This window comes from Mandrillus leucophaeus, unplaced genomic scaffold, assembly GCF_000951045.1.
Source record: "Mandrillus leucophaeus isolate KB7577 unplaced genomic scaffold, Mleu.le_1.0 Scaffold165, whole genome shotgun sequence".
In the NCBI taxonomy this organism is placed as follows: Eukaryota; Metazoa; Chordata; class Mammalia; order Primates; family Cercopithecidae; genus Mandrillus; species Mandrillus leucophaeus.
Window position 1 is genome coordinate 2,397,502 of NW_012101643.1, and position 12,324 is coordinate 2,409,825.

A 12,324-nucleotide genomic window follows, 5' to 3' on the forward strand; every position below is an offset into this window, starting at 1 on the left:
ACACATCGAAGTGTCCACACTGGTTATGGGGGTTAGAGGTGAGGCTGAAGGTGGGAAGAGAGAGACTCAATTGTACTTTACATTCCTCTGAATTGTTTGACAAGGTCTAGTAAATGTGGATTATTGAGGTAATTTTTAAAAACCAAGAGACTGTTATAGGTGTAATATATGCATGAGTGTGTTTTTAACAGGCTTCTCAAGGAAAGCTCTAAAAACTCATAATAAGACAGACAAAACCAGTAACACTTCATCTGTTCCATCTTCCTAACAGTATCTCCACTCGTAAACAGGAAGCAAAGGACTACAAAGCCTTAGGCTATGAGAACTGAGCTGGAAGATGGGCATTCATGCATAAGCCAGTGAGTCAAGAGCCATCTTTCGGACCGGGAAGGCTGGGGTACGGAGTGGCAGGGGGGCCAGACCATGGCCCTGGGGCAGATGAATGAACTCCATGGCCTTCTGAGACCCTCCTGTTTTATGCCTAGTGTATGCTCAGGTACCAAAGATCCCAAATCTATTTAACTCTTTCAATCTCGCCAAATATCGATTCATTCACTAGACTAAGCTTGTCCAACATGCAGCCCAGGAAAGCTTTGAATGAGGCCCAACACAAATTCGTAAACTTTCTTAAAACATTATGAGATTTTTTGCAGTTTTTTTTTTTTTTTAGTTCATTAGTTATCGTTAGTGTTAGCGTATTTTATGTGTGGCCTGAAACAATTCTTCTTCCAATGTGGCCCGGGGAAACCAAAAGACGGGACACTCCTGCACTAGACAGCCTTCACCTTCATTTCGAGTGTCCTGGGGGTACAGTTTCGGTTCTACTCATGCTGCTGCAAGTCACTGATGTCTGGAAAAGCCATAGGGTCATTTCCCCTCAACGATGTTTTCATGAAAATATGGAAGTCCTGAGCTAATGAGCTACTGCTAAGTCCTCCACTGGTTTGTATGAAATAATAAGGGCTCCTAGATGGGTTTCTGAGACATTTCAACTCCTGAATGCCTTCTAGCAAAGGTGGCTTTCCTAGGAGATGATTTACTTATTTGGAGGCAAAAGGCATTAACCATATATGAAGAGACCAATAAATCAGACTTTATAAAAATTAAGAACTTCTGTTATCCAAAGACAGCACTAAGACAGCAAAAGGCAAGCCAGATTAAAAAAAATCTATTCGCAACATATGTATTTCTGATAAAGGGCTTGTAACTACTATAAATTAAAGAATGTGTACAAACTAGTCAGAATAAAGCAGAATACCCAATTTTTAAAAATATTTTAAAAGCATATCCAAATGGTCAATATACAAATGAAAAGGTGTTCAACATCATTACTCAGCAGAGAAATGCAAACGAAAACCATAGCAAGGTATTACTACACCCATGACGAGGGATAACACTGAAAAGGATGTGGAATAACTGAAACTTTCACAATTGCTGGTGGCAGTGTAAACGGCTACAATTACTCTGGAGAACTATGTGGCAATAGCTAATGAAGATGATCATAGGCAGATCCTATGATCTGGCAATTCTGCTTCTAGGCAGAAATACACATACATGTGCACCAAAATTCATAAGCATAAGTGTTCACAGCAGCATTGTTTGTGATAGCCCCAAAGTGGAAAACCCCAAATGTCCATCAACAGTAGCAAGAGTCAATAAGTCACAGCACATTATACAATGGAATACTACGTTGAAAAAGAACAACAACAAAACAAACGACTATTGTAACAAGGCTGGGACCTCAGAGACTCAGAGACATGATGTGGGGCAAAAGAAGCCGGACACAGGAGAACACATACAATATGACTCCACTTATATAAATTTGAAATGCAGGCAAAATCAACCTATGGCGACAGAAGAAAGAACAGTGGTTACTTTTGTTGGAAAGCATGACTGGGTGGAGGAAGCATGGATCCTAGGGTGCCATTAGTGTTCTATTTCTTGATCTGGAGGTGGTTACATGGGTGGGTTCCCTTTTGTAAAAACTTGTCAAGTTGTACATCTATATGATTTGTGTACTTTTCTGCATAACTGCTAAACTTCTGTAAAAGCACTTACTTAAATAAGAGAGCCTGATAAAGCAAGACTTCAGATAGAAGACCTCTTCCACTGTCATTAATAAGAATGGAGTCAGAACTGGGAAATTCTACACTGAAGTGCTTGGAGGTTGCACGGGACTCTGTTTTCCAAAGGCTGTTCCAGCACCGCAGTGTCCCGGGAAGCAGTGCTACCTACTGGCTCTTATTTTCCAAGTAATTTCCCAGAAACTGCAACAGGTATGGAAGAGAAGAGAACCAGAAGAGGCAGGGCTCACAGAGAAACAAAACACTGGAGAGTCGAAAGAAACCTTAGGCGGCCAGTGGTCCCAGCTTTCTACCTTCAGGCCAAACACATTTACGGTTTCCCAGACAACGAGAATAGATATTTCGCAGTAACTGAAGAGATGTTGGTGATTTCCTATCTCATTAATTCTAATTTGATGTATCAGGTTATAACTGTTAAGAATCATTAACAAGCTAATTTTGCCAATAATGTATCTTGAGAGGCTAGTCACGTTGCTTCTCAAAGTTTTTTTTCTTTAATCTGGTAGCTTTTACATGGTAAACAATAGAATGGACTATTTGGTAAAGTTCCAATTTGCACAAGAAGCAAATTTCTGAGTATAGTGTCCCACCATATAAAAAGATTCTTTTTTTGAAGCCAGCATCATATTTACATAACATGTAACGTATTTTAATTATATTCCTTTAAATACTTATTTATTCTACTTTACAACTGATATTAAAGTCTTTCATTCTGACAAGTCCTTAGGTCCTCTTACCATTCTCTTCACTAAGCTTGTCGTCAATTACCCAAGCTCATGCTCATCAAAACCCATTATTAATGGGTGGCCATATCCCTTGAGACCAAGTCTGCCACATTTCCTGGTACATAAGTCCTTTGTGGAAAAACAAACCCTGTTTTCTAACGTTAGCAATGACAGTCAAACCATCGAATCCTTCAAGTATGAAGAACAGCTAATGGATAAAAGACACATCATACTGTTTCTACTGATGAAGATGACGCATTCAAATTGTAAATGGTATGATGGTTAATTTCACGTATAAACTTGGCTAGGCCATGGTATACACTTTTTGGTTAACCACAACCTAAATGTTACTGTGAAAGTATTTTTTTTAGATGTGATTAACATTTATCAGTAGACTTACAGTAAAGCACATTACCCTCCACTTACGTAGGTGGGCCTCATCCAGTCAACTGAAGGCCTTTAAGAGACAAGACTAAGGTCCCTTGTTCACTCCCCAGCCCTGCAAGGAAGAAGAAATTCCACCTCCAGACTGTCTTTAGACTCAAAAAATCAACTTACCTGTGTCTCCAGCCTGCAGATTTCAGACTTGCCAGCCTCCACAATCACAGGAGTTAATTCTTTAAAATAAATCTCTTTCTCTCTCTATATATAAACATATCCTATTGATTCTGTTCCTCTGAACAACCCTATACAAATTGGTTGAATGTACAGTTGTTTCTAGTGCAAAAGGAACTCTGGCATACCTATAACCAGATCTTTATTGTATTTCTGCATCAGAAAAATAAACTAGATGTTATGGGACCATTGAGTTCAACGCTCCAGTATGATAATGCTCCCTGAGAAAGTGAACTGTACGTGGCATAAAAGGTCTAGCACCCACAGTTAACATAGCACTTACCACATATCACTATGATCATGATCCCAGGAAAAATCTGGTAAACTGAATAATTATCATGTGAACAAATTTGAACTTTCTCATCTTGACATTTTATACCTCTTTATGTTGTTAACCCAAAGGTTCCCAAAAAGCTCCCCTTTCAACTCTCCAAAGTGACCACTTAGTTCATTCTTGCTAGATGGGCTTTCTGTCTCCAAACTACTACAAGGGTAGAGTTCCTTCAAAGGAACCTATAATTATTCAATCAGACACCTGCTTCAAGACAGTGTGGGAAAAAGTTCAAGTAATGATTTTGTGCCAAAAAACACAGCTTCTCCACTCAGTTTAATTTCACAAGAAGAGTTCATTATAATTCTCAGGAACTGAATCGGAAGTGAGAGCGTTAAGAAAAAGATTATTGCAAGCCAAAGAAATCCAAGAAAAAGCAAAGAACAGAAATCACAAAAAAGTTTCCTATAGCATGCTCTGAAAGTATTCTGGCTCTCACCCAAGTGAACACCAGAAAATTTTTGTGTTTATATAACAAAAAGTCAATGTACTAAACACAAGAGAAAATCCGAAACAACACAGGTTTACCACTGTTTTAAACACTGGCATTTAAGAGAATTTGAAGTGAGGACAAAGCTCATTAATATAACTTACCGTGAAGTGGTTGCTCCTCCAATCAACAATGGAATCTTTATAGCTAATCTCTCCATTTCCTTGGCAACAAAAATCATTTCATCCAGGGAAGGAGTGATGAGTCCTGACAGGCCAATTATATCTATTATTTTTTTTTTAAAAAAAAAAAAAGGACAAAAAGGACAGTGAGGATGACAGAAAGAAGAAAAGGATGAAGAACCATTTTAAAAACTTTGTAATGAAGACCAAAAGACCTAACACGAATTCCCAATTCCTTTCTTGTTTTTTTTTTTGAGACGGAGTCTCATTCTGTTGCCCAGGTTGGAGTGTAGTGGTGCGATCTTGGCTCACTACAACCTTTGCCTCCTGGGTTCAAGTGATTCTGCTGCCTCAGCCTCCTGAGTAGCTGGGATTACAGGTGCCCACCACCAACCTTGGCTAATTTTTATATTTTTAGTAGAGACGGGGTTTCACCATGTTGGCCAGGCTGTTCTCAAACTCAGACCTCAAGTGATCTGCCGGCCTCAGCCTCCCAAAATGCTGGGATTACAGGTGTGAGCCACCATGCCTTTCACCAGTTTCTAATTCTAAGACATCCTTTCCGACTGGGGAATTTCAATTTACTGTTTGCTTTTGGTAGTAAATAAGATTTATAACTTAAGGTTGCAATACTTGCCATAGTTTTAGGAAGCCATGCAATAGAAGGTATATTTAGCTCATGATTTCCCAGACTTGAATATATCACAGTGTGAGAAGAAATATAAAAATGACTACACACAGAAAAAAAATCTAATACAACTGTCCTCTTATAAGAAGTCTGTCCCCATTCCCCATCTCCAGCACTTGGTTCCATAGTTACTCACTCTCCTCTCTCAATCCCATTAGAAATGGCAACAAAAGCAACCTTGTGCAGGAGCTGGCACTTGATCGTCTGTATGTCCCACAGATCCCTCACAGGCATCACTATTCACTGACAGACAACTAGGGAAATGACAGGCACCTGGGGATACCACATTTAGAGAAATGCCCAAAGTACAGTTGCACAGTACCTGCTTTGTGGTCAAGAGCAGCTTTCAGTATCTTATCACATGGAGTCATGACTCCTAAATCAATAACTCTGAGGCACAGAAATGAGATATGAGAAAATTAATGAGAGCCCATTAGAGACAAAACTGAAACAAACATTTTAATTTCAACCATTAAATATTGCTCTAATGCCTAGAATCAACTTTAAATGCTCACTAAATATTAAGGATTACCACCACAACTACCATTTATTCAGTACTTACTACATATATGCCAGGCACTATGCTAAGCTTGCTTTTAAAAAATTTTACTGACTCATCATTCACAGACCATACAATTCACCCATTTCAAGTGTGTAATTCAATGGTTTCTGGTATGTTATTTTTTTTAATTGTGGTAAAACATATATAATATATACTTCTCCATTTTAATCATTTTTCAATGTACAATCCAGTAGCATGAATTTCAGTTACAATGTTGGGCAACCATCACCACTATTTATGTCCAAATCTATTTATCACCCAAAGCAGAAACATTATAACCATTTAGCAATAACTACCCCTTCTTCTCTGGCACCCTCTCTACTCCATCCCCTGGTAACCTCTACTCTACTTTCTTTCTCTATGAATTTGCCTAATCTAGGAATTTCATGTAAGTAGAATAATACAGTATTCATCCTTTTCTGTTTGGCTAACTTCACTTAGCACAATGCCTTCAAAGTCCAACCATGTTTCGAGGCATGTCAGAAGTTCAGTCTTTTTTAAGGCCAAAAAATATTCCACTGTATGGAGATACCACGTTTGGCTTATCCATTCATCTGTCGAAAGACACTGTGCTAAGCTTTTTGCATAAGCAATCTCTTTTGCTGTTGTTTTTGAGACAGGGTCTCACTCTGTCACCTAGGCTGGAATGCAGCAGTGTGATTACGGCTCACTGCAGCCTCAACCTCCTGCCTCAGCCTCCAGAGTAGCTGGGACCACAGGCATGCCCCACTAAACTCTGTTAATTTTTAAAGTTTTTGTAGATAGAGTTTCCCTATATTGCCCAGACTGGTCTCAAACTCTTGGGCACAAATGATCCTCCCACATCGGCTTCCCAAAGTGCTAGGATTACAGGTTTGAGCCACAGTGCCCAGCCTGCATAAACGATCTCATTTAACCCTCATAGTAACTCTATAATGAAAGCACTACTATGGGTCTCATTTTAATGAGAAGGCGCCCAGAGAAATTAAGCAATCTGTCTAGTCACACAACTAATTAGAGGCAGAGTTGGGATCTGAATCAGTATCTCACTCCAAAATCCATTATCTTATCCATTTAGGCCAATAAAAAGGGCTAGGGAAGCTCCTCAATAAATATCTGTTGAACATGGAAGCCAATGGGGACGATCATGAAAAAGAGGTCAGGTCCTGCACATGAACAGCTGTAAGGGAACTCTGGTTACTTAAGGCAAGAAAAAGAGGGAGAATGATTCAGGGTGCAGATCACCGAGGGCAAGAGGGCAAGACTCAAAGGAAAGGCTGACTCTCGATGGGCACACAGGAGAGACAGAACAGGCCCTGGGGCAGAGGAAGCCTGGAGCACACTCTCAGAGAACAGAACAGTGCCAGACAAATTTCAATTCAGGGAGGAGACAGCTTCCTGGAACTCAGAGGAAACAGGAATGTCTGCCCCGGAAAATGTTCTAGGAATTACTTCTATTTTAGATTTACAGAGTACCCTTAATGTCATTTTGATAATTTAATCTTCTTCTATTTGTTAAAAGATACTGAAAAACTCATGGCATGCATTTTTACTCATTTCATTACATTAACAATTCTTAAAATTAAATAGGCAAAAACGTTTAAATAACAAGAACAAAAAAGAAGGCTTAAGACCTACGGCATGACATATTGGCTGGTAACAATGGGTGCTGAACGCTGGGGCAGGAAGGGGACTGGCTTCTTACTATATGCCCTTTCATACCACTGGATTTTTAGCTTGTACTCCTATTACTTTTTTAAAAAGAGTTTAAAAAAAAAAACTATGACATATGGAATCTTCAACAAAAAGTAAGACATCTTCAAATCAATGATAAGTATATTCAGCTTTGTTGGCACTAACCCGATAGCAAATGCACGCCGGAGGTGTTAATGATGTATAACCACTGCAGGTTACAGCAGGAGGAGATGGTATCACACACTTTTTTTTTCTTTTTAACATATTGAAGAAAGTCTAGTACCTGGATCTTTTGGTAAACAATGACTAAGCATAGACTGTCACATACAACACTAGGAAAAATAGCATATTGCTTTTAAATCAAGACAAAAAGGCATATATTTCAAAGCTGATTTTTTTAACATTGTATGTTTTAAAATTCAACTAAAACTCATCAGTATGATGGCAAGAATCATCTTGCTCTCACTACTTTTTCTTGTTTCAGAGTGTTTCTCTCAGAACATCTTATATGGATGCTTGCCATGTTTAAGGAAGAGCAAGGAGATTGTTGTGGCTGGCACAGAAATGGAGAAGGAGAGAGTGGCGGGTGACGAGTTCAGAGGAGGAGGAAAAGGCCAGAGCCTGCGTAGACTTTGCATCAGAATCACCAGGGGAGGCTTTTCAAAATCAAACCACCTGAAGCTTGGACTCCATTTTCCAGACAGTGTGATTTAACTGGCCAGGGGTGGGGTCCGGGCAGCTTCCAGACTATACCCACTACACAAGGGCCTTGCAGACCACTACAAGGGCTCTGAGTTTTACTGAGTGAGGAGAGAATTCACTGGAAGGTTTGAACAGTGGCGTAAGACATCTGACTTCGATTTAACAGATTTACTTTGGACTGAAACAAGTCCAGGGTAGAGAAGCAGAGAGAGTGATTAGGCCGCTGCAAAAATCCAGACAAGAAGCAGTATAGGCAGTGAGAAGTGGTCAGATCCTGGAAATACTGTGAGAGGAGAACTGATGGGTTACATGTGGGTCATCTGACGAGAGGATGACACAAGAGTTTCGGTTTGAGCAGCAAGAAAAATGAAGTTGCTATTTCTTGAAATAGGGGAGAGCTGGGGAGGTGTTCACAAAATGGTGGCAATTAGTTCTGCTTTCAAAATATTAAATTTAAGATTTCTTTAGATATCCAAATGGAGCTGTCAGGGAGTCAACTGGATATGTAAGTCTGAAGTTTGGGGGAGAGATCCACAGTGGAGATACAATTTGGGACTTGTCAGTACGTCAGATGATACTGAAGTCACAAAACGAATGCGACGACTTCAGCCCACCCCAGGCCTTGTTACTCCAGGTGTGCTCCTGTACCAGCAGCACCAGCCCTACCTGAGAGCTTGTCGGAAATGCAGAACCTCCAGTCCAGACCTACCCTAATCAGAATCTGACTTTTAACAAAATCCCCAGGTGACAAGAAGGCACATTACAGTTTGAGAAACACAAACCTAGATAGTGAAGACAGGGAAGAGGTCCAAGTGTTGAGCCCCAGAACATTTCTGTGTTTAAAGACCACTCCCAGAAGGAGAAATCAGCAGGAGAGAACCATAACCACTGATCAGTGAGGTAAGACGACAACTGAGAACACGGAGCCAGGGGGCCTGGGAGACAAGTTCAATTTCCAGCATATTAGCCTGCCTTCAAAGTCGTCTTGCTGGGGAAATGGTCGAAGGTACTACTGATTAAGGAGCAATTCCCACTTTTTCCACACATAGAAAATGACACTTATGGTACCGGGATGCACAAAGGAAGTTGCTCATAGCCCTGGGCACTCAATCTAGGACAGAGGCCCAACTCCACAAGCAGGAAAGAGAATGGGTTTCCTGGCACATCTGAGTTGAGAAACTGTTGGGAAGCTCTGAATTAGAATATGGTGTGGCAAGCACTACAATGAAAGCATTTACAGTGTACTATGTATGGAAGGCCCAAAATCGGTGACACTTACAAGCATCCTAGGGGGAAGTCTGAAATGAATTTTGAAAAATGAAGTGGGTATTAGCTGAAGGAAACAGGGAAGTCTAGGCAGAGACCAGCACTATGAGGGCCCACAGTCCTGAACCAGCTAGGAAGCCCAGGGTATATGAAGTCAGAGAAAAGGGCACAGGTCAGATCCAGCCCTGCCCTCTGTGCCTGCTACCATTCTTCCCACCATCCCTCTCTATTCCCTCTCACCTCTACCACAACCTCCTGTTTTACCCCTACACATAACCCCATCTTCCTTGACTCTCTCTCAGTTTCCCTTTGTCATTTTGAGCCATACCCTATGTCTGTAAGCCTCTCCCTATACACATTCTTGTATTTCGCCACATGGGAAGCTAAACAGAATAAAAATAAATGTTACGGAAGATGTTGATTTTACAGTATTTGTTTTAAAGTGCTTAGAACAGAGGTTAGGTATGGAGGCTAATGCCTGTAATCCCAGTGCTTTAAGAGGCCGAGGCAGGAGGATCACTTGAGGCCAGGGGTTTGAGTCCAGCCTGGGCAACTTTAGCGAGACCTTGTCTCTATAAAAAAAATTTTTTTAAGTGCTTAGAATAGAGCTATGAGGGCAAACATTTAATTCGGCTACAAATCCAGGAAAAAAAAAAGTTGCTCTGAATGTTTTAGCAAAGGCATCTTATACTATTTAAGAATACATCGAATTTCAAAAATAAATACTGTAATAATATGAGACAAAAAGTCCTTTTCGTATCCAGAAGAAATTTAAAAAGGAAAATAAAACTGCATCTGCATCCTTTTAAGGTACCTGATAACTTACTGTCATTTTACCCTTTATTTCTCAGTTAACTAAGGTGGCAGCCTATCTGCTGCTCCTGCAATTCACACACGCCACCACAAGATGGCATGTGTTTCCATCCAGTCTACATTCCCCAGCCATGGTTTTCCAACTTGTACTTAAGCAGTGCCAACGGGATCTGTTGCCATTTCTAATACTTTTTAAAAAAAATAAACAAAACAAATTGTTGATCTCCCCTTCAAAAAAATGGATCCAAAGTCTCTAAATAATTATCAGCATGTGAAGTGCTCAGGACAGACTGGATTATTATATCCTTGACTTAGGTACAGTCATGTTCCTCACTCAGCTGAACGTTCCAACATTATACAGTTTGGAATTATTTTCATGCTCAGTCATATACTGCTTTTTTACTTATACTAGACAGTTATATTAATAAACACTGTTTATCAGACCAGTGTTTATTAATATAACTGTCTAGTATAAGTAATTATACTAGACTTAAACTAGTATTAAAAATATTAGATGTATAACTTTAAAATGTATCTTGAAATAGCATATTTTTCTTACATAATTAAACAGTGTGCATTATCTGTAATAGAAAATGTCCTTTGTCTTTTCCTAGTTATTATTACAGAGTATATGTAAAATTAACCTCAATGGAATTAATCAAAAATATTTCCAAATATTCTACATTATTTCTTGAGGGGAATTTAGAATACAGACATAATTCAGAGATGCTATCGGTTCAACTCGAAACCATTACAATAAAGTATCTCAAGTGAGTCACATGAATTTTCTGGTTTCTCAATGCATATAAAATTTATGTTCACACTATACTGTATTATGTGTGCAATAGTATTATGTCTAAAGGAACAATGTATATATACCTTAATTTAAAAAAACTTATTGCTAAAAAAAAATGCCAATGATCATCTGGGTCTTAAGTGAGTTGTAACCTTTTTGCTGGCAGAGGGTCTTGATGCTCATGGCTGCTGACTGATTAGAGTGGTGGCTGTTTGGGGCGGCTGTGGCAATTTCTCAAAATAAGACAACAGTGAAGTCCTTTGCCACACCAACTGAATCTGACTTTCACAAAAGATTTCTCTGTAGCATGTGATGCTGTTTGATAGCATTTTACTCACAGAACTTCTTTCAAAATTGTAGGCCAATCATCTCAAACCTTGCCACTGCTTTATCATCTAAGTTTATGTGCCATTTATTCTAAATCCTCTGTTGTTATTTCAACACTGTTCATATTCCATCTCAAGAAACTACTTTCTTTGCTCAGCCTTGCTCAGCCATAAGAAGCAATTCATCTGTTGAAGTTGTATTATGAGATTGTAGCAATTCATTTCCATCTTCAGGCTCCACTTTTAATTCTGGTTTACTCTTGCTATTTCTACTACATCTGCAGTTACTTCCTCCACAGAAAGTCTTGAATCCCTCAAAGTCATCTATGAGAGTTGGAATCAACTTCTTCCAAGCTCCTGTTAATGTTGATATTTTGACCTCCCATGAATTACAAATGTTCTTAATGGCATCTAGAATGGTGAATCCTTTATGGAAGGTTTTTTGATTTACTTTGCCCAGATCCATCACTATCTATGGCAGCTACAACCTTACAAAATGTAAGTCTTGAAAGTCAAAATTCCTCCTTGATCCACAGGCTGCAGAATGGATGTTGTGTTAGCAGGCATGAAAACAATATTCATCTCCTTGTATATCTCTATCAGAATTCTTGTGACGAGGTGCACTGTCAATGAGGAGTAATATTTTGAAAGGAATCTTTTTTACTGAGCAGTAGGTCTTAACGGTAGGCTTAAAATATTCAGTAAACCCATGCTGAAAACACATGTGTTAACTTGCACTTCACCTTGTACCATTATATTAGGAGACAGCTTCTTTCCTTAAACCTCATGAACCAACCTCTGCTAGCTTCAAACTTTTCTTCTGCAGCTTCTTCACCTCTCTCAGCCTTCACAAAATTGAAGATGGTTAGAGCTCTCTTCAATTTGTTATTGCTCCAACAAAGCCAAACTACTCTGGGTGAGACTCTGGCTTAAGGGAATGTTGTGGCTGGTTTAATCTCCAACCAGACCACTCAAACTTTCCTCATACCAGCAATGAGGCTGTTTTGCTTTCCTATCAGTTGTGTATTCACTGGAGGGACATTCTAAATTTCCTTTAAGAACTTTTCTTTTGCATTAACTGTGCTATTTGGTGCAAGTGGCCTAGCTTTCAGCCTATTCCAGTTGTTGAC

At 39.4% G+C, this 12,324-nt stretch overlaps 1 protein-coding gene across 2 annotated transcripts in view; it reads right to left on the reverse strand.

Moving 5' to 3' along the window:
* Positions 1–12,324, reverse strand: part of MTR (5-methyltetrahydrofolate-homocysteine methyltransferase) — a 103,011-nt gene that overhangs the window by 18,889 nt on the left and 71,798 nt on the right. For both annotated transcript variants that reach the window (XM_011976376.1, XM_011976375.1), the window contains 2 exons: positions 5,378–5,445; positions 4,350–4,470 (listed from right to left, as the gene is read on the reverse strand). In XM_011976376.1, the coding sequence (XP_011831766.1) occupies positions 4,350–4,470; positions 5,378–5,445 (189 nt within the window). The remainder of the gene's footprint in view (positions 1–4,349; positions 4,471–5,377; positions 5,446–12,324) is intronic.